We start from the raw sequence: 22,786 nt of genomic DNA, 5'->3' as shown, positions 1-22,786 counted from the left end.
GAAAGGCTCGTAACATGAAAGCGCACATAGCGCTGTTACGTCAATCCGGCGAGAGATTCGAGCTTTGTTGCGGAGGACAGACACAGCGACGACGAAGAGAGAGGTCCGTGAAAGGGACATGATTCAATCTAAATGAACATACATATTCTTGTTTTGAAGTGTGTGCTCATGTCGTGCGGCGGTTTCGCGCTGTGGGTAATAAAATCCAATTGCCACAATGAATTTACAGATCGTATGTGAGCATTGCGGTGCCGTTGTAACGCTGCTTCTCTAAAGTCGTTATATATGTTTTTTTCCGCCGTTGCTGAAACGTATCTTCCATACGTTCAACCGAAAGGAACGTGATTCAAGTGGATCAAGCCAGAGCCGAAGCGCTCGTCGAGCGATGCTGTCACCGTGATAAGAGTAAAGTACTTTTTTTTTATGGACGAATCCCGCTTATGACATTAGTGGAGATGGGGTGACGGTGGATAGGCGAATATGTCTCGAATGACGTTTTATCGCATTAGCGGGCACTGCACTATCATACTCTGTTTTTTTTCTGTTCATCGTCATAACCAAACTCAAAATGGTTCGAAAGCGCAGAATCGAAGCATTAATGAATATTTGATCTTTGACATAAATTCATCGCATTCACAAATTCTTGGAACAACAGTTTTCGCTTTCTTTAGTGTGATTTCACTTTTATTTCATGCTTTATGATATGGAAATTCCATCATAACTTCCGTTCTTTTTTTGCACGAAGTTCTACTTGGAATTCCCGTGAAGGTAACATTTGGGTCGGTGCCCACCGAACGTAGCCTCATGATTTTTTCATGCATGTAAACCATGCGGCTGGCACAGAGGGAAGTATAGCACACGTAATTATTGTGTCACATAACGATTTTTTCCGTGGAAATGCACTAGCGGACTGTTCCGGCCGTTCACTATAATGTGGGCTGGTTTTCCCACAGGGAAATTCTACAGGAATTACCCGGCGTTGAATACACTGCAAACGATGACATTGTTTGAATTATGTTTGATATTGCAATTTCAGTTAGATCAAAGGTATCATTGCACGTAAGCGGGTAATAGGCGGGAAAAGTTCTACAGAATGAAATGTGTCACGTCTCCAGATAACATGTTTTATTCGTCTAATGGGAAAACCACATTGGGCAAGGCATAAACATATTTGGCAAAAAAAAGCAATATTAGTGTGGTCTGACTGAATGGAGATTTATGATTTTAATTTATTTGTAACCCTCTAAAACCCAAATTTTTTATTTATCTAAAAAAACCTATTCCACTTTTGTCTCGTATTTCCGATTTTCAACATAAAATACTCCTAGCAGAAACCTGGCAGCATAAGACCAATATGTATGTGTGATAGATGAAAATATTCAGACATTATTTTTAATGTTCACCCCCACTAGAACATCTTTAAAATAATTTGAAAAGAGAATCCGTGAAGCCCGTCTAAAGGCGGGCTGGGGCTGTAGCGGGTTAATTAAACATACATGAAACCTGTACAAAAACCACGATCACGAAGACGCTACGATAGTGAAGTAAACACAAAAATAAAATAAGTAAATGAAACTTTTTAAGTTAAACGATTTAATTATGATTAAACGTAATATTGTACTAAAAGCTAGAAAATAATTAGACAAATAGCAGTTAGCAATTATCACACCTCTCTTTCATTAGTCTAGGGCATTGATAAGACTAAAATGAAATCGTGGGACATATAATGAAGTCGCTAATTGTGGATAATGGGAATCCAACGTGCCCCACGATTTTATTTTAGTCTTATCAATGCTCTAGACTAATGAAGGAGAGGTGTGATAACTGCCAACTGCTGTTTGCCTAATTATTTTCCAGCTTTTATTTTTTTTATCTGTATTTTAGTGACTTTCAACATATTTGGCTGGTTCGTCACTTTGCTTCCATTTTTGGAAGAATGTCGGGAGTGAGAATTGAACTCCTGACCTTTAGCGTGAGAGGTATGAATGTTACCACTACGCCAGATCGCCTCCTTTCTAGCTTTTAGTACATTATTATGTTTAATTACAATTGAACCGTTTAACTCAAAAAGTTTGTTTTACTTATTTTATTTTCTAGTTTTTAGTACATTATCAATATTTCTCTACAAAAAAAAACATTGTACTGTATTCTATCAGTCAAATAAATTCATTTGATACCGATATTGAGTGGATAGCAGAAAGTACATAGTGTGTTCTCCAAGTCAAGTTCGTTCGTTTGATACACATATCTCAATAATCCTTTTTTTTTTGAGATGATATGGAATCAGCTATTTTGTAGCGGCGGCCAAATTGGATTTTTCTAGATAAGCAGTTTTAAAATGACAGCAGAGATGAAGGTGTTTGATAAATTCGGTCAGTTCCTATTGGTCAAATTTCTATTAATGTGGGACAACCCTACAGACATACAAACAGTTCAAGCTAAATAAAACCGTGTAATAAAGTAATTTGCTATTTTGTGATTGCGGCCATCTTTGATTTAGATTTTTCATGATCTACTGTGATCTACTATTCAAGCCCTTTCATTTGATACCCTTATTAATCGGGTTTTGAGGAAATATGTGGTCCGCCGTTTTGTAGTGACAGCCATCTTGGATTTGCATTTTTCATGAATAACTGTGTTCTACTAGTCAAGCCCTTTCATTTGATACTCATATTAATGAGGTTGTGAGAAAATATGAGGTCCGCCGTTTTGTAGTGGCAGCCATTTTGGATTTACATTTTTCATAAATAACCATATTCTACTAGTCAAGCCTTTTCATTTGATACCATTTGATTCAGACTAGCTTATTGGCTTTAATTTGATGTGTCGATTATCTGAATCGATCCAGTAGTTCAGAAGTAATAAATTTTTGAAAAAAGTAAAAAGTAAAAATGGATTTTTCGGAACACCCTAAAATGAAAATAGTCACCCTGAAAAAAAAAATAAAAAAAGGGTCTAATAATTTGCGATAAAGAACAAAACTACCGCTTGAAGATAATCTGAGAACCACCATATCGGTTTGGCATGGGATGGCTGAATAACCGTATTCTACTAGTCAAGCCCTTTCATTTGATACCCATATTAACGGGGGTTTGACATAATATATAGTCCGTCATTTTGTAGTGGCCGCCATCTTGGATTTTCAAGATCATGAAATACGTAGTTTTATAATGACTACAGGGATAAAGGTGTGTTCCAAATTTCAGATCAATCGGTCAACAGAATGGGGGTCAAATTTCTATTAATGTGGGTCAGCGCCACAGACAATCATGTTACAAACATACAAACAGATTACATGGCAAGCTAAATAAAACCGTTTAAAAATCAGGACACGCAATAAAAGCAGGCATTTAATTTATGAATTGAATATGAAAAAATCTTGTTCAGACAGAGTGAACCAAGTGTCAGAGAGTTAAAAAACGTAATTACTAAACCTTTCATGACCGATTTAAAATCCAAATGTGGTCTTTAATTGGCTGCAAGTACATTTTTTTCAAAATTATCTTAACCCGTTTGTCGTTGAAATATATGTTTCTCAGAAAATCTAGAATTGTACTATGCAGAGTCCGACTAGTGGTTCTACCCGCTTTTTCTGAGCGGGCATGGTATTTCGGAAGCAAAATATACGGATATCACTCATTTGCTGAAATACGTTCTTCAAGGCAAGGATGATTATTTAGATGACCAACATTTGTTCAAAAGTTTTCGAGGTGATGATAATCGATTGTTTTGACGTAAGACTGCGTCTTTCATTTCTATACTGGGGTGTAAGTTCCAAGTTTCGAAAACGAGAGCGTTACGCCGGAGCGACTAGATTTTGAGTCTTAATACCTCCTAAACAACTGAACCAAACAGAATGATAACCAGTTCAGTCGAAAGATAAATTGTCTACGCGTTATATGCTTATTACTTCTTGTGCTATTAATAACACAACAATGATCATATCAACTGTCTCCGCTGTCACCTGTCAACAGACCGAACAATGGAAGAACAGAAGGAATACTCTTACGCCTAAAATGGCTACTGTATAATGTACAATTTATAGAAACAATCAACATGTTATATGTACACTAGAGTTCCAATGAAAATGACCATCTCGAATTTTCAAAGGGAACTTGATTAAAAATGTTGATTCCCCAATTACTACCCCATGCAAAATATCAAAATATCATATGTCTCGTATGAAAAATCGATATAACGATTTTCAGTGGCACCCTAAACCATACGTTTTGCAAAAAAAATGGGTGGGTTATATCTATGATATAACCGCAAAGTTGACGTCTTAACTTAGCAATCATTTGTTTGTATTCATCAAACTTTTGATTGAATGAAACAATTTCCGGATTCAATTGAATTCAATATATTTGCTTAGTGAGTAAGAATATTGGTTTAGAAGTTTGTGTTTGGTAAACACATTTCAGTCGGAAGAAAAATGCCCCAGACTTACATGTTTTTGCAATGCCAATTTCCCCACGCTCCATAAATTTGAAGTCTGTGTTAGGGAAACACATTTCTCTTGGAACAAATATACCTCCGACTTGCATGAATTTGTAATACCAATATCTCCACGCTCCATGGATTTGAAGTCTGTGTTATGGAAACACATTTCAGTCGGAACAAAAATAGCCCCAACTTACATGTATTTGCAATGCCGGTTTTCCCCAGGCAACTTGGTTTTGAAGTCTGTGTTAGGGAACGCATTTCGGTGAGGACAAAAAAGTTAAAAGCATTCGAAATCTTTCAATTTTTCCTGCATGTTCTGTGTTTAGGTTTTTCATTTTACCCCCCATATATTCCGGTTAGACGTAGTCTCACACAAAAAAATTATAGGAGGTTGTGTTCAAGACACGACCGCATTATTGACGTAGAACTACACTGTGGTTTAATTCAAGTCGCATGTTTATAACTGCGGATATTACTTTATAATGCAACGAAAATTTGGAATAACCATTCTACCAGTTTGGTCGCCCTGAGGTTTTTTTTATTGTCGAATAATTTGACGATAATTGTTTGATCATTCATTCTTGTGATCGCAGAACAATACGTGCTCAATACTTGCTACATGCTAATGGCAAGTGAAACCAAATCACATACAAAATTCCAGAACGACATTTACTTTCTTGGCGACTAAATAAACGAAATAAAATCTATCTGTTAATCTCAACAACCTCGAAAAGAGTAGAACTGCTACATTATGATCAAGATTAGCGCAAATGCAATACTAGTTGAAAGCAGTTTTGTGACTGGCAAGTGAGCCCAAACAAATTAATAACTTAATATAACTTATTGAATATCTTGATATTCCCCAAATAATTTTTTGGTGCACAACCTTAACACTTGCTTCACCATAGCGTCAGTTCAATGTATTGATTACAGAAAACTGACAATATCAACTGCTTGGATAAGGCTTAATATTTTATTTGCCTCAGCAGAGATTCATTGCTAATACCCTAGCGTAAATATTTCCCTCTCGCTATCTCTCCTCCATGTTTATATTTATCATTGCGACTGCATAATCTGCAACACCGTACACACACAAATATCCATATATTGATGGCTTAAAGCAACTAAATATACACACACTTATCTCTGTTTTGCGCTCTTCTCAACAGAAGCCCTTTCTGTTAATATTGCTAGTCTAAATTAGCTTAGCTTTCATCCTTTGTGGAGATAGTTTTTCTTAGTGAGCTGACGATAGCCTAGCTTGATGATTCCCCACACAATTGTGTAGCTCAGAATTTTAATGATATGGCGTTAGTTTGATGCAATGATTGCAGCAATGCCAAAGACATCAGCGAGTGAGTAATTTGATCGCGTCCACAGCTGAATCCAAAACGAAGACATGTAATGACGCAAAACAAGGAAGAACAAGCAATATTCATTGCTCTGAATACAGAACGATACTGAAAGTTTGCCTTCCTTCCTTGCTTGAGACTTTAAACTTCTTCAGTTCATTCGTCTCTAACTTTCAAAAAGGCCCTTGGAAAACTTTACTTTATCCATAATATTACTCCTCCACCCCCATTGCCTTGAGAAAAATGTTGTAAAAATTGTAATGTATAGCATATCAAACAAATCTCAGGGAATTTTCGATTCGTTTGGTGTATAAATCGCCAAAATCCGTTTGCGGCAAAAATATTTATTAACGTTAACTTTATTTCATTAAAACGTGACCTGTTTTCTGATTTGGCACCCTTAATGAAAGACGTAGTTCTACGTCAAAAAATTAACGGATGACAGACATTTGAAGACATTTGGCATCAATTTTGTTTTCGATAACCCCGATTTCCTTTACTCCTCCTTGGGTGATTTTTCGGTTTTAGAAAAACTCAAATTTTGACGTCTGTGCGACACTAGTGAATGGAGTCCTGGGCTGATATTTTGCATAGAGAAGTTTTTCGTGGGAATCAACATTTTTAATCATGTTCCCTTTCAAAATTCGAAGGTCACTTATTTTCCATTGGCACTCTAATATACACGATTTAAATCCGGCTCTGTTACAGCTAAAATGCTAATGAGCAATTGTAAACAAATTGGATAAAAAAAAAATTAAAAAAAAACAATCTAATTCATTGACGATGCTTGTTTTATGGTGATCGGAATGTGTTTCCGAACACGGACGTAAATTCAAAGCGCCTGGGGAAATTCTCATAGCAGATACATGCAAGCTGTGGATACTTTTTACTCACTTGCATTTCAGATGAACAGAATGAAAACAGAATGAAACTTTCAGCTTTCTTTCAAAATATTCATTCGTTCATTCATTGAGAATTAGAACAAGAACAGAACATCATAGAGAATTGATTCTGATGCAACTTCAAACAAACGGTCACCGTTCCGACGTCAGTCCTACGTCCACCGTGCGGTTATATCACGTATCAGCCATTCCATGCCAAACCGGTATAGTGGTTCTCAATTTTTCGTGAAAAGTTGTAATTGCATTCTTTATTGTTTTCACAATTATTGATTGTATTTGTTTTTCATAGTTCATAAATTAATATACAGTGACTCAAACTCGTAATCGTACTCCACCATGCAGATCTCTTTTCCCTTCTTTTGAAGGTAGAATACAAGATTTCGGAACATTCTATTTAGATAAGCTCATAGTGTCATATGAGAGTTTAAAGGTTTGCTATCTGTTTCCAGAATAATGATTAAAATCATTTTTTTCTCTAAGAATGGCGAATGAAAACTTACTCAAACCCATATTCGTACGCTGGTTAAAATCTAAATTCGATTTCGAAGATGACCAATTTTAGAATTCCATCATTAGTATGGTATCCCTTGTTCATTGCAATTATCTGTAGCTGTCTTTAGTCGTTGTCTACGAGTTTTTTTGGTGTATTCGGAAAAAATATTTATCATTTTTTTTTCATCAAGTGGTTTTAAAATGGATACTTTCAGAAATTTGATGGTTTCTAAATTTCCCACACAGATAACTTCGTAGTTTTTTACTGGGATTGATGTCCGGAGATTGTTGAGAAACCATGTGCGAACTTTATATGCCTTGTGCTTTGGGTAATTGTCTTGATAAATGTGAATCCCCGATTCCATCCCATTTTGTTGACATATTGCTTCATATTTTCCTTCAGGATGTTCAGGTAAACACTCGGATCCAATACACTTTCGATGAAAACCAAATTGCCCATACATGTACCCTCATACCGTCCCTCCACAATCACCATGTTCAAGCGTTGCTTTCAGTTTTTTTGCGTTTAATTCATCTTTTGGCTTCCTCCATACGAAACGACAACCATCGGAGCCAAAGATATCAAATTTGGACTCATCTACGGAAATAACGGAGTAAATCTTCCCAGTAAGACATTGATGTGTTTCATGCTGTTTGGAAAAATCAAATTAAAGTTACTGATTTTTTGCTGTTGTTGAGAATCGAAAGCGTTACAATTGGAATGCAAGGTTTTGAACGTTAACCCTTTGCGGTCGGAATTAATTTCCTTCGAAAAAGATCCTCTTATCTTTCCACACTAATAATATTTTATTCATACCGAGTACCGTTACTTATTATTCATAGAAACTCCGTATACATTCGTGGAAAAGTTCACTGGACATGAATTTTCGTTTAGAAAAAATATAAACTATTACATCGTTGAACATAATATTTAGTATGATTCTTTGCTGTGGTGGCTGAGGGCAGACAAATGACCGCAGAGGGGTTAATACCTTATTACCGACTGAACTGATTGGTACGATAATCACTTCATTCAAATGATAAAATCTCAAAGAGTTATATGCTTGTTGAATGTTGACCAGAAAACTCGTTTCAATAGCATAAAAAATGCTTTGAAAACACAAGAAGTGGGTTATATCTGTGATATAACCGCAAGGTAAACGTAGGACTACCGTTGGCTCTGTAACCATTTATTTGAAATTACATCTGAATCAATTCTAAATAAATGAATGAATGCATATTTTGAAAGATGCTGAAATTTTTTCTTGTTAGTGTGTGGTTTTATGAGTATAAGTATGGAATTGTTATTTACATAAAATTCAACTCTTTCGAACTTGTTGGTGGTCCCGAAACGAACCGATGGAATTGTAGTGGCCTTGTAAAAGCAACTGAAGATGTTTGATACATGATTCATTTTTGTTTTCGTGAGAATAACACGAGATTTTTCATGATCACTCCATGCGCAGAATAGAAACTGAGGGCGCCACTTCACGGTGAAAACGAAATAAAGTTTATATAACCTTGCATAAAATTCGTCATTTTACAATGTGGTACAGGTCGGACTCGATTATATATAATCGCAATTTCACTTTCAACGTTAATTTTTGAATCCAATACATAATCGTATCACAAAAAAGCTAGTTTTCTATTAATGTTTGACATTCATACATTAATGAAAAAATTGTTTTCTTGAGATTCGATTATGAACAGGATTTGAAAATAATTGTTAAAAAAAATGGTCGACTATATATAATCGAGTCCGACCTGTATGTATACTTTGAAGAATGGCTTGGTATAAGTGTTTTAACTTGTAACAAGAATGCTGCAAATCCTTCTTGTATCATTGTCAATGATATAATCCAACTTAATATTAAATATTATTATATTTCATCACCATTATCCACAATATCCATAACCTGTATCCATTATCAAACTCAAAATTTTCGAATATTATCAATGATTTTGGTCCAATCGCGTGTTGAAATCATCCTAAATATACCAAGCCCTAACTTTTTTACCATATACTGAAGACATTTAATGGTTGAAATGAATCTAAATAGAAATAAAATAAATAATCACGACCGAATCTTGCTTTTCAGTGCGTAGAATAAACAAACAACATCACTTTTGTGGTTCTGGACTCTAATGTAGGTGTCGCATGAGCTGATTCAGCTATGCGAGAACACCAAGTCGAATGCGTAAATGCGAATATTCCTTCGCTTGGACGCATTCACACGCAAACATTTTTTCATGACTATTCCATGCGAAAGCAGAACAGAAACTGGTGCGAGTAAAAGTACTCACGCCTTGCATGTGTCCGCTATGGTTTCCCAAACACTAATGCAAGCGAGCAAAAGAAGTCGCAGCTTGCATGTATTCGCTCTGACGGTTTCTCCAGGTGCCTAGATTTTGCGTCCGTGCTCGGGAACACATTGCGATCACCAATCATCATCAATGGGCAATGATGATTTCAATAGTTTGCTTTCAAAACAATTTTTAAGTTATTGAAACGATTTTTTGGACTCGTTGACATTTTATCTTTCGGATGAAGTGATTATTACACCGCTCCATTCAGCCGGTAAAGAGGTATTAACGTGCAAAACCTTGCACTCCAGCGTCACTCTCTCGTTTTCGAAACTTTGAACTTACACCCCGGTACAGAAATGAAAGTTATCGAAATTACTGAAATATGTATATTAAACGAATGACCGCTCAGAAATCCTCTCAGTTATGATTGCGCAGGGGTTGATGTACGATCGATGGAATGTGTTTTCCTAACACAGACTTCGAAACTAATGAGTATGGGAAAATTGGCATCGCAAATATATGCAAGGTGAGGGTACTTTTGTATTCACTCACATGTTTGCACATCGGAATGTGTGCGGTCTTTGCGATAACGTCGATTGAACAATGTGTGCTCAACGAGGCAAACCTTTTTTGTGCAAACCTTGTGTTTCCCTGCACAAAAAAGACACATAAAAAAATCGTGCAGAACTTCACCAGTAGCTTCAAAAAATCGTGTTCGGTACACATTTTGAAAAAAACTTTTTTGTGCATTAGATAGAGACCGTATAAAAAAAGTTTCCCCCAAGAAAATAACTCAAATCCACGCCGTTCACCGTTCAATTTCTTTTTGTTTCCCTGCTTTGCGATGGGACACTTTGCCTTTTCTGTTGCGCGTGGCTGTTTTGTGCTTTTAGTTGCATGTCGAAACGTGTTGCTGTTAGAAATCATGTCATTCAAGAACTTAGAAAAACTTAGAGCATTTAATAAAAGGGAATGATTTCAGAAGTGGATAATTGAGACACAAATATGCTTTTTTCGCACTGAAATGCATATAAACCATCGAAAAAAAACTAAATGGACGATAACTTCATCAAAAATGCATCTTTTCATACGCCGCACAAAAAAAAATCGCACAAGAACAGAAAATCGTACAAAAAAAAACCGCACAAAAACAGGTTTTACTGTACTAAGCCAACGTCAACCTTGCGGTTATATCATAGGTATAACCCATCCATTATTATTGTTTTGTTGTATTCGTCTCTGTTCATAGATTGATGTTACGGAGAAAAAAATTGGAAAGTTTTCGAAAATCTTTGAAGGAAAATGGGATTCGAAAAATTGAATATCCATATATTTTTTAAATGTTTCGCGCCTCACCAAAACTATGAAGCTTCGGTTATTTTTATAAACTTTTAGTCATACATCATTTCATCGTTTCATCTGATCTCTTTAGCATGTCTAGAAGCTCTAAAAGTTGAATAGTTAATTATGAAAAGGAGTGTATAATAACCACCACAATTGAAAACACATAAAATCAGAAAAGCTTACGTGTGATACATTCATACCCAAACACTCTTCACCTGACGATATGATAACCGATGCAAAGTATCTTTTAACCGAGTCTCAACCTCGGATTTGTGAACAAAATTTTTTAAAATTAATCAGAATTACAATGCGGTTTAACATCACCCATTCACAACTCTCCCGCCAAAGCGGTTCCGCGTGGAGAAAAAACACTTGGCTGAAGATTCTCTTCTGTTGTGTTTCTGTGCGAAAATTCTCTTTTACTTTGTTTCTGTGCGTCAGTGCACTATGCTCGCTTCGTGCATATCCTGAGAAAGCACATGGTAGCAAAATTGAAACTGAACATGACTAGAGCGAGCTCAATATTTATAAATTTATCAATATTTTCTTATTTCCCTTTGTACTCTGTTTAAGCGTTCGAAATTTTTCATTATTCATTACATGTAAAGTTTCCATATTATAAAACTGAATACATTAACGTTGTGGAGAAAGTTAATTGGAAATTTCATGTACAGTGGAGTAAAAATCGTGGTTAATTGAAGGTTAATCGAGAAGTTTCAAGAGAGATCTGAAATTGAAGTATATTCAAATGTACTAGAAAAATATGGTGCTCCCGTAGCCGAGTGGTTAGCGTCAAACCTAACATGCCGGGGGTTCGGGTTCGATTCCCGTTCTGGTCGGGGGAATTTTTCGTCAAAGAAATTTCCTCCGACTTGCACTGTGGTCACGCGTATTCTAGAGCTTGCCACTCAGAATGCATTCAAGGCGTGTTATTTGGCATAGAAATCTCAACTAAGTACTAATGAAAATGACGCAAGTAATGCTACGTTGAGACGGCGGAGTTCCTCTAGGAACGTTAGTGCCATATAAGAAGAAGAAGAAGAAAAATATGAATGTAGTTTTTCAAATATGCTGCTTCCGCATAATCCGCATTTTTTTATATATCTTGCTGCTATCATTTCAAACAGTCCGGTTTAGTTTGCGAGTGTGTTAAAACGCGGTGGAATTTACTCATTACTGTAAGTAAACACTACAAACAATGTTGAAAATGATACCGCCTTCTAAGCCAGAGGAAAATAATCATCCAACTCGACATGTTCAGACTGATTACTGTTTGCAGAGAAAAAAAATGTCACGCATTTATCTCAGAACATTTTTGATGCGACTGTGTAAATCTTTCTGAATGTTTCTTTGGCTCTTTTCCGGTACACAAATTGCATTAAAAAAATATGGATTTTGAACCCTCTAAAGTAGAGCAGGACATACCTCTAACGCAATTTCGAAACTGCTCTTTATCTTTATCTTTATCTTTATTATTTATTCATCATTTGACATCAAGGTCTTTATGAAACTTACTACATAAATTAAAACGGACACGCGGAAAATAAACGTTGACGAAATGTACAAGCAGACACATTAAAATCAAACAAATTGTATGCTACATGAAGACGTCTACAAACAAAATTATTTGGATCGTGTGAGCCATATCGGGTATTCCTGCGTGTAGCTTGGATAATTTGACTAGATCGCAGAACTCGTTCAGGTGCATATATGCGCATGCGACCCAGTAGCTCAGAACTGTCAATTTCAGCCCGTAGGATCTTCGCTCCGAATACAGCTTGATTGATAGCACGCCGAATTTGAAGGGGTTCAATATGCAACAGCGCGCATCGATCCTCATAAGGTGGAAGATTCACCGGGTCACGCCAAGGCAGGTTATTCAGCGCCCGCCTCACAAATCTCCTTTGCACGGACTCAATTCTCGCAATCCACACTGCTTCAAATGGACACCAAACGATATGCATCTGTCCATCAGAAATGGCCTGACTAGCGAATAGTAGAGAGCACGCAAACACAAGGGATCATCAAAACCTTCGGCGACTTTTAAGATAAACCCTAATTGACGATTGGCTTTATCAATTATAGCTGTGTATTGCAGTTTGAAAGAGAGCTCTCTCACATCTACACGCGTTATTTTTGATTTGTGCACGAAGTCGAACTTGTACAGCATTGAGCAATCGGGGATCATAGAAGGAACTTAAATTTGCCTTTTGGTTCCACATTCCATTTGAAATCTAGGGATTATATTTTTGAGATACAAAGCAACATTTTAGGGAGTAGATAAATAATATAAATGATATTTTACCAAAAAAGAAAACAAACAATTTCTTCATATTATAGATGTGTTGTTTTGTTAAAATTTAACAAACGATGTAAGACGATGTTAATAGTCAGAATAACGTTATACGTTAACACTGGCTAGATACCAAGATCATTTGCATCTTGGGATTATACAGGGTGACATAAAGACGAACCAGCCCAGGAGCCTGAAAGTCTCTTTAATGAACAGGAAAAAATAAGGTAACCCATACTAACTTGCTATTCGAAACAATTAAACCACAATCAATCATGGCATCTTTTTCATAAGAGAGCAATTCCAAATGAAATCGACAAATGACGAAACATGAGTATTTTTGATTCGAATGAAAGTTTGTATTCCGTTTGAGTTTGAGGAAATATGAGTTTTCCACAGCATTTGGGATTTTTTTGACCCAAGTGTAACTTTTGAAAAGGGCGTATCGATACACTGAGAAAAAAATTAGTACTTTTTTTATACAGAAAAACTTTAATTTGCAATATCTAAAATACATTTTTTTTTCATATAGAATAGAAGTCATGCAGAAAATTTATAAATGGGTACAAGATGGTAAAACATTTTTGACGAACTTTGTGGAACATCGATTTTTCATGAATTTTCGAAACTAAAAATTTTTGTATGTTAACAATCATTTTTAACCTAAAATCATGAATCCTGATGTGACTTCAAATAAAAAATATCTCTATCAATCTCCTTCTAAATGCAGCAATTCTAGAGATATTTGAAAAAAAAACATTTCTAATTTATTGTCTTTTTCAATTTTATTTATTTTTTTTTTATTTATTTAATTTTTCTTTTATTTTTTTCATATAGAATAGAAGTCATGTAGATATTTCAAAAATGGGTACAAGATGGTAAAACCATTTTTGACGAACTTTATGGAACATCGATTTTAATCTAAAATTATGAATCCTGATGTGACTTAAAATAAAAAAGATCTGTATCAATCTCCTTCTAAATGCAGCCATTCTAGAGATATTTAAAAAAAACATTTCTAATTTATTGTCTTTTTAAATTTATTTTTTTTGTTATTTATATATGTATTTTTCAAATTTTTTTCATATTAATTTCATATAAAATAGAAATCATGTAAAAAATTTAAAAAATGAGCTCAAGATGGTCGAACCATTTTTGACAAACTTTGTGGAACATCGAATTTTTATGAATTTTCGAAACTTCTAATTTTTGTATGTTAACAATCCACAAATGATGTTAACTAGCCACAAATGATGAATTCTGATGTCATTTAAAACAAAAAAAAACTTTTTAACAATCTCCTTCTAAATGCAGTCATTCTTGAGATATTTCAAAAAGAAATTTAAATTTATTGTCTTTTTTATAGTAAATAGCCTCTATTATTACGTTTGTCGTGTTATACCGTTAATTTTTTTTATGAATTTGCTTAGAAATTTCAACAACTTTTCCAAATACATCATTATGGTAAAATTATATGTTTAAGAGTCACGTTGGAAAACATTTGAAGACATGTGGATTAATAAAAAAACCTAAGACAAGATGAGACAACTGGCTTCTTACTCTTCTTCTTCGTATGTACAAAAACGAAGCCATAACGTAAAGCCAAATATTATAAAATTTAAGATTTTTTAAATTTCTGTTTTTATGAATCGTAACATTTGGTTGGTGCGAATTTAATGATTTTGCATATTTTCAGTAAGGCAATCTCAAAAGGATAAAGGATAAAATAAGTCTTTTAAATACCCATATCTATAATGTAATAATGATATCCATAACAATTCGTCCAAGATTGTCTGGAGAATCTTTTCTCGTTGATTCGTGCAAAACAACGGCGCTCAACTCCATCAGAAACAACTTGAAAATCGTGACTCTTTCGCAATACATGGCCATAGTACCGAATGCTTCGCATACAGCCGATACACAAGAACATCTTGTTGGACTGATGGACTTGTTATCAAAGCGGCGAGAAGAATGTTCAGCCCAGAAATTGATGGACAGTGAAGTAGCATCGACATCATATCGAATTTCAGCTTCATCTAATTTTAGTGATAATCTGGATGACATGGATATTGAATTCGACTATAAGTACACCGTTGATGAAGCGAAAACTTTCCTCGACAGAACAGAACAAAATTCGTAGCTCTTTACATCATCAAAATAAGTCAGCGGGGAAGAACATGTCAGCAGTGTAACAATTGGTAGTCAGCAAAACACAACCTGGATGGTATCAACCATCTCTTTTTTCATATTTACGAGCTAGAGCTAACAACTCTGCCATCTGCATAGTGAGACTTTCTATTTCTTCTTAGCAATGGAAATTATATTCCGAAATATGAAATCGCATTAGGGACCTAACAAAGCTAAATTGACAAATGAGTGTTTTGCCGTTCACTTTACTCGAATTGTGAAAAAACACATACATAAACTTGCATATAATTCCTTCACATTTACTTTAAACTAAATATCGTAATATTCATTAAATTCACCATTTCTAAATTCAATACAAATCCAACGCTATTTATTTTTAGTGGCAACACTGGAAAAATCGGCTTTGTTTACAAAATTTATCGAAATCAGCCAAGCAGAAATCAGAACGACTGACAGAAATTTGGTCCGTAAAAGACCCCCTATTGTCTGATCTTATCTTAGTAAAAAAACCTAGCGATAATGTTTTTCAACTCTTAAACATATAGTTTAACCATAATGATGGATTGGAAAAGTTGTTGAAAATTACAAGCAAATTCATAAAATTTCATGAACATGGCGGTATAACACGACAAACATTTAGAAAGAGCCCATTTACTATAAAAACGACAATAATTTTTTTTTTAAATATCTCGTAAATGGCTACATTTAGAAGGAGATTGATGAAGAGCGTTTTTTTTCTAAATCACATCAGAATTCATAATTTATGGGCAAAAATGATTGTTAACATACAAAAATTCGAAGTTTCGAAAATTCATAGAAATTTGATGTTCCATAAAGTTCATAAAAAATAGTTTTACCATCTTGAACTCATTCTTTAATTTTTCCACATGACTTCTATTTTTAATGAATTTCGTTCAAATCAAAAATTTCATTTGGAATTACACAAGACAAAAATGGAGATCAAATCTTTTAAAGAATGTCCTGAATGAGTGGGCGAAGTGGGGGCATAGTGGTCACCTTAAGGAATATGTCTATTTCCAGCGTCCACATATCGCTACCTGTTTTTCTAAGAATATTGTAGTTCGACTCATTGTTGTTCAAGATAGCATTAGGCTTTTACTATAAAAATTCAGAATAGTACATTTTTAATTATTAGAAAAAAAGGTGAAAAATCGAACTTTTTTTTTTGCTGGGAGGTAAAGTGGTCACGTAGGGGGGGCAATGTGGTCACTCGCACATATCAAGCTAAATGGGATGAATTTATGCGTTTTTTTTGACAAATTTGTTCAAATCATATTCAATATAGTATGTACATGTATGAAATAAGCTTGGTCTATTCATCTAGGGTCACAATTTAAATTTTCTCATGCATACAAAAACGTTGTAAGAAACACATAACGTTCCGCATAATGAGGCTTGGTTTAGTTGGAGTGGCATATTTTTTCCAGGGTCAAAGCCACAAAAGGAACCTCTTCGATAATCTTCAATAATAATAAATTGAATTTTACGAGATATTCCTTAGATACCATGCGCACAGAACTACGGCCGAATGGTTATCAAGAGAACAATTTCAGTTTTTATTTATATTTTGATGTGCGACAGCTCTACTGAAGTACAGGGTGACTCAAAAGTCATTAAATTCTTCAAACATAAGGTGACTATCAATACGGCATCTATAGTCAATAGTACCAAACAAGCAGGTGACCACTTTGCCCCCCATGACCAATTTGCCCCCACTACCCCTACGACATTCTTCTAATTTGTCTCTTAGGTTTTACCATGTTGCAATATTGTTTGTTTGTACGAAAGGTTCGTTAAAAAGCATTCACATCGTGGTTTATCAGTTCAACGTTCAAAGTTTAATGTAAGCAGTACTGAGATGAAAGAAAATATACATATCTCATTGAGCATGCCCTAACCCATCGGAATATATCGAACATCGTCGCTCATCATTACCACCACCCACAACTAATACACCAAACACTCGCCCCCGCTAATACTTCATAACATTCATACCATTCGATACACTCTACTCGTGCTCTTGGAGTTCAAAAACGCTTATCCTCCTCCTCCTTATCATCCTCTAAACGGGAAACGACAAAAAATGATTATCAGTTCATTAAGTTGTTGCGTCAAATGTGTTTATGTTATGTCTGGTTTTTTATATATGTTCGCTTCGCTCACAACAAAATCTGTCCAGGAAACCAGGAAGTAATTTGCAACGATAAAAAAAATAAAAACAATTAGGGGACAGTTTTCAGACTACGATTTCATCGATTGGCTAATCAGTTCAACCTTTCTTGAAGAAGCAGCATCCAGTGGGTAGATATGAACATAGCTTAATGTTAGTAATGTTAGAAAAACAGTAGATTTGCCTTTGAAATGTACCTTAGTTGCCACTTGATAGGGTTGTTAGGAGAACAGCGGATATCCAGGAAGAAAGTCGGTGACATACACTAGCGTATGAATTAATTCATAATTTTTTGTCCGAGATGTAACGAATATAATAACCACCAGTGTAATGTTTAGGTAAAAGGGCGGACAAGGGTGATTGGCTTCGTTTCATTTCGTTTACGTCCAACATATTTACTTTCCGTTGTTTTGCGTTAACCTCTTCTCGATAGAGTATAATCAATCGTTCAAAAAGACCAATCAATAAGACCGACATTTATTGTTAAATTTTTGAACCTTTCTATTGACCAGCTTCGGCCGGGTTCAAATGGCGGCGAGCGACTCGTTTGGAGCGGACGTTTCATCGGCTGAAAACAGCAACGAACATCACCCAGGTGCTCGGGTTCATCTGCCAGCAGCATCCACACAGAGTCTTCAGCAGGATCTACAACTGAACATACCCCTAGATCGAACTAGAGTTCCTAGCAGTAGTGCTAGTAGTATTAGTTTGAAGGAAAACATTTACACAGACATCGCTCTCGGCAAATCGATCCAAAATTTAATGCGACCTTCGACAATTGGTGGAAGCAATCGATTGGCCATGAATTCAGTCTCGGCCGGCGGAGAGCAGCATCATGGTGAAATGCTCTGCAAGGCGGCTTGCAATTTTTTGACCAGCAACAACCACAGTGTGGCTACCTGCACCGTTCAGTATCCTCACAGATGTGTTCAAAATTTAATCAAAGAAGAACTCGGATCGGTTAGCTCCCCTTCCTCTCGTGGCCCTGGAACCGGACCGCTAAGCAATGCCGATAGCTTGGTCAACATACATATCGAATCCGAACTGCAGCAACACGCGACCATGGCGGCTACCGGCGGCGGAGGATGTCAGTCGCACCCAAGCTCCGGTCGTTCCAGTCCGGCCCAACAGATGTTCCACCATGGTTCGCCTCCTAAGCATTTGAGTGCCATCGGCCACTCCATGAGCATACCGGGCAGCACACGGGCCAGTCGGGCTCCATCGCCTTCGTTCCTGCACGCGGCCGCTGGCGAGCACTCAAGGTTCGAAACGATGATTCTAGAGTAACTTTTTTTTTCCAAATTTCTTTTCACAGAAGTTCGGATTTTTTATTAACAATGGTTTTTCTTTTCGTGTTTTTTCTTCTTCTGATTTTTCCAAATTTGTCTGTCTTTTGAACAATTAGAACTGATATAGACCCGAGTGAATCGAATGTTATGTTAACCAAACGTGATTTGAGTCCCCACAATTCTAGTTTTATCCATCTATGAAATATGAAGACAAACAGTTTGAAACAATGCTACTAACCTAGATTTGAACGTACTTACTTTAGAATTAGTTTCCTAGAAGAGAACACACAAGACACGTTCTAGTGAATGAAAAAAAATATTAATTAGGTTTAAGAATTATAATCAGACTCACCATTAATAACAAGAAAAATCCCTATCCGTGTTACCGTACAAAATCTATCCAAATGCATGAGCTTTTCTTGGGCTGTTTTTCTAGTAAGAGTACGAGTGTATCCTTTTATCGTGTGCGTTGTTTGCAGTTGATGGCGGGCTCCGAATTGTATGTTCAATTTTGATGGCTGGTGGGAAGAGGTGAAACTTTCCAAACAAACATTTCAGAAACTAAATTGGTAAATTAGAATGAAGTTTGATGTAACTCAATTTGTACTCGCATATAGCTGGTTGAACGGTTCATTCTTCGTCATCCACTTTTTTGAAGTTTCACATATTTTTTTAGAGTAAGAATATTCTAAGACGCTATCTTTCATTCAAGCAAAATTGAACTTTTGAAATGAATTAATGATTGTTGTCGTACTCTCTGAAAACATAATACGTATGATATTCGGGTACCGTCATATGGAGGCAAATTGATCACCGGGGTGAAATTGATCAAACGTATTACTGAATACAAACATAAATGTTCAGATGTATTATGCATTTTAATTTCAAACTTTTTTATTATGACATGTTCAATAATCATCTGAAGGTTATTTTTGTCAATGGCTCACATCGAACCACTTATTAAATTGCATAAAAAGTTCATATTTTTCTGGATAACATTTTCGTTTCTATTTTTAACTATTGTGAAGAAACATATTTCCAACACATCAAAACAATATTTATAGACGCTAAACATATGAATTCTTGTCTTGCCGATACTTGATTAGTTGAATAAGCAATCAAATGCTTGTAATTACTATTCAAACAAGTGAGAAAAAACTATTTTACAAAACTGCACCACGAATGACCAGAACCGAATCCCATCATGCGACATATTGGGTTTGTCAAAACTAGCTCATTGGTGACCATTTCAAGGTTTTTTTGGCCAGATTAGGATAATACGAATGATCACCGGATGACCTGCCGATCAGTGTTTTAATCGAGTTATGGAAAGGCATGACCACACCTTTAAGTGGATTGAATTAGGTTTTTCGTATCCTCAAACCCTTGAATTATCATTTAAATGACCGCAGGTGAAGAAAACATTGATTTTCCATAAATTTTTGTGCATATGATACTAGAAAATCCTGAGAGACATAGATTGATCAATTTCAACCCGAAACCTTGTGGCCTTAGCACCAGTACTGATTTTAAAAATAATTGAGTATACATCTAACAAAAACTTTCGGAAATATTCACATTTTTCTGAAAATTGTGATCAATTCGCCTCCGATTTCGACTCCGAAAGAGACGCATTGTTTGTAATAATATACCAGGTATGCAAGTTAAAATTGTCAGTTTTTTTTTCGCTGAAGAAAACACATAATTTTCACGAAAACCGCAAAATATTTTTATTCGAAGTAAACCCCGTTTGATTCTACACATTTCGCCCATCTCTGAGGCAAATTATGTTCAGCGGAGTACTACTCTGCAAGTGTGAGCAAAGAGCTGATAATCTGGGAGGGCCAGTTTTCTAGAGAATACTACAAGTACAATCATGTTAAATGTTTTTATTGCACGGCTTTAGCGATGTGCGCTGTAACACTTTACCACGGTAAAGTGATACTACAGCATGACAACGCCACTGAATTCGTGAATGGTGCAATGAAAACCCTTGAATGAGAAACGTTATCGCACTCTTTTATTCTCCAGACCTGGCCCCGTCAAATAATTGCCTTATTGCTTCAATGAGACATGCTTTTCAGGGTGGCAGCGAAAATGATGAAAAATGAATGAGCGAATTTCAAGGTCTGGTGAAATCTGGTATCTCGAAAAAAAATTGTGGCCGAAAATCGACCTTTTAGGATATAGCCTGAGTGGCCAAAAAATCAAAACTTTGAGTTCTTTAAGGCACCCCTAGGGTAGAAGAACCTATCATCGCAATAGTACCTATTATGGTGATACGAGTGATTTTTTTTATTAGTTTAGGAAGCATATCTTATTTTTTAAAACACTAATGTGATTTATAAACATCAGAAATCTCTTCTTTGTCGATTTTGGTACATGATTCCATGCGAAACATTGTTCTTTTGTTGAAAAATTTAGTTTGAAAATAGTGTGTCCCATTGATGCTTGCTTCTTAGCATTCTGCTATGGAATATACGATCAAAATAATGAGATTTTTATGCTGTGAAGTGGTTGTTTTGATGTAAACACAGTGTAGACGCATACTTTAAAACCTTCTTGATGTTGTGATTCGACCAATTTATACGATTTTATCGAAATAAACATGTATTTTTGTATTACCATAATTGGTACAATTTTACATCTACTTGCCAATTATCGCAATATCGAAAGTTGCCTTGTTCCTATTATAGTTGTACGAAATCGCTGCAAATCTGAAAAGCAGATCTGCTATGTTCATATTATGGTTGTACGTTATTATGTTATGGTTGTTATGCTATTATGGTTGAACCTCTCGTTTCCACGCTGTGCAATTGCTTTTTCTAAGACCTCTTTATACGCTCAGTAGTGTTGTGAAATAGCACTATGCATGTCCGGCCGAAACATATTTGTTTGATTAATTCTGTTGAAAATTAAATCTTAGGTGAATGTGCTAATATCCTTTGCTCAGTATCTGTAGAGAAGCGAAAACTGCATCACGCATTCGTGATTCTTTTGCCAGCTGGCAGAGAGGCCAGGCAACGATTTTACAACCGGGAAGCACATAACAACAGTCTAATCCAGAGATGAAACGAATATTCGGTATCCTGCCTATCCGGTGAATATTTGGTATCCGGTCGGATACCGGATATTAGAAACAAAAACAATAATTTCTCATTGACAGAAAATAAATCATAACCGGAACTTGTAATGCTTGTTAATTATTTTTTGATGTGTAGTTGATTGAGTGTACCCGGAAGTTCTTGATTCTTTTTTAAATTTTGAATGCAATAATTTCAATTTGCAAATAAAACATCAACCAATATGTTTTTTTGCAAATTGAAATTATGTGGCACAAAATTATCTGGAAGGCCATGGTTATCGTGAGAGAAAGTCAATTAAGAGAATCGATCAAAGCAAAAGCAAAAATTAGGCAAAAATTGCCAAATGATGAATGATAAATAGTGAGTCTTGTACAGAATTTATTGGAATTTTCAAAACTGCCTTCTGATTTGGGAATAATCGCATTATTGAATAAGCATTCATCTGAAAAAGGGAATTTCCATTCTATCAAAAATTTTTCCTGTAGTAAAATGACCTACAGGAGCGTTCTACACTTATTACGTAACTTCAGGAACAATATTACCATAATAGGTACATGGAAGTGGCATCTTCAAAAACAGAGTTCAAACTGCTAGAAAAAGTAACCGAAAGCGAAATAACCTTTTCCTTTTCCTTTTCCTTTTCCTTTCCTTTTCCTTTTCCTTTTCCTTTTCCTTTTCCTTTCTTTCCTTTTCTTCCTTTTCCTTTTCCTTTTCCTTTTCCTTTTCCTTTTCCTTTTCCTTTTCCTTTTCCTTTTCCTTTTCCTTTTCCTTTTCCTTTTCCTTTTCCTTTTCCTTTTCCTTTTCCTTTTCCTTTTTTCCTTTTCCTTTTCCTTTTTCCTTTTCCTTTTCCTTTTCCTTTTCCTTTTCCTTTTCCTTTTCCTTTTCCTTTTCCCTTTTCCCTTTTCCTTTTTCCTTTTTCCTTTTTCCTTTTTCCTTTTT

General features: G+C 35.5%; 1 protein-coding gene across 3 annotated transcripts in view; it reads left to right on the top strand.

Moving 5' to 3' along the window:
- The window catches only part of LOC129779979 (protein bunched, class 2/F/G isoform), a 381,770-nt gene that overhangs the window by 120,789 nt on the left and 238,195 nt on the right, over nucleotides 1-22,786 (top strand). For 2 of the 3 annotated variants that reach the window (XM_055787799.1, XM_055787800.1), the window contains exon 3: nucleotides 17,985-18,734. The exons of the other annotated variant lie outside the window; for it this stretch is intronic. In XM_055787799.1, coding sequence (XP_055643774.1) covers nucleotides 17,985-18,734 — 750 coding nt within the window. The remainder of the gene's footprint in view (nucleotides 1-17,984; nucleotides 18,735-22,786) is intronic. 3 annotated transcript variants of the gene reach the window in all.

This window comes from Toxorhynchites rutilus, chromosome 3 (assembly GCF_029784135.1).
Source record: "Toxorhynchites rutilus septentrionalis strain SRP chromosome 3, ASM2978413v1, whole genome shotgun sequence".
In the NCBI taxonomy this organism is placed as follows: domain Eukaryota; kingdom Metazoa; phylum Arthropoda; class Insecta; order Diptera; family Culicidae; genus Toxorhynchites; species Toxorhynchites rutilus.
The sequence above is the reverse complement of the archived record's forward strand: the minus strand, read 5'-3'. Positions and strand labels throughout refer to the sequence as shown.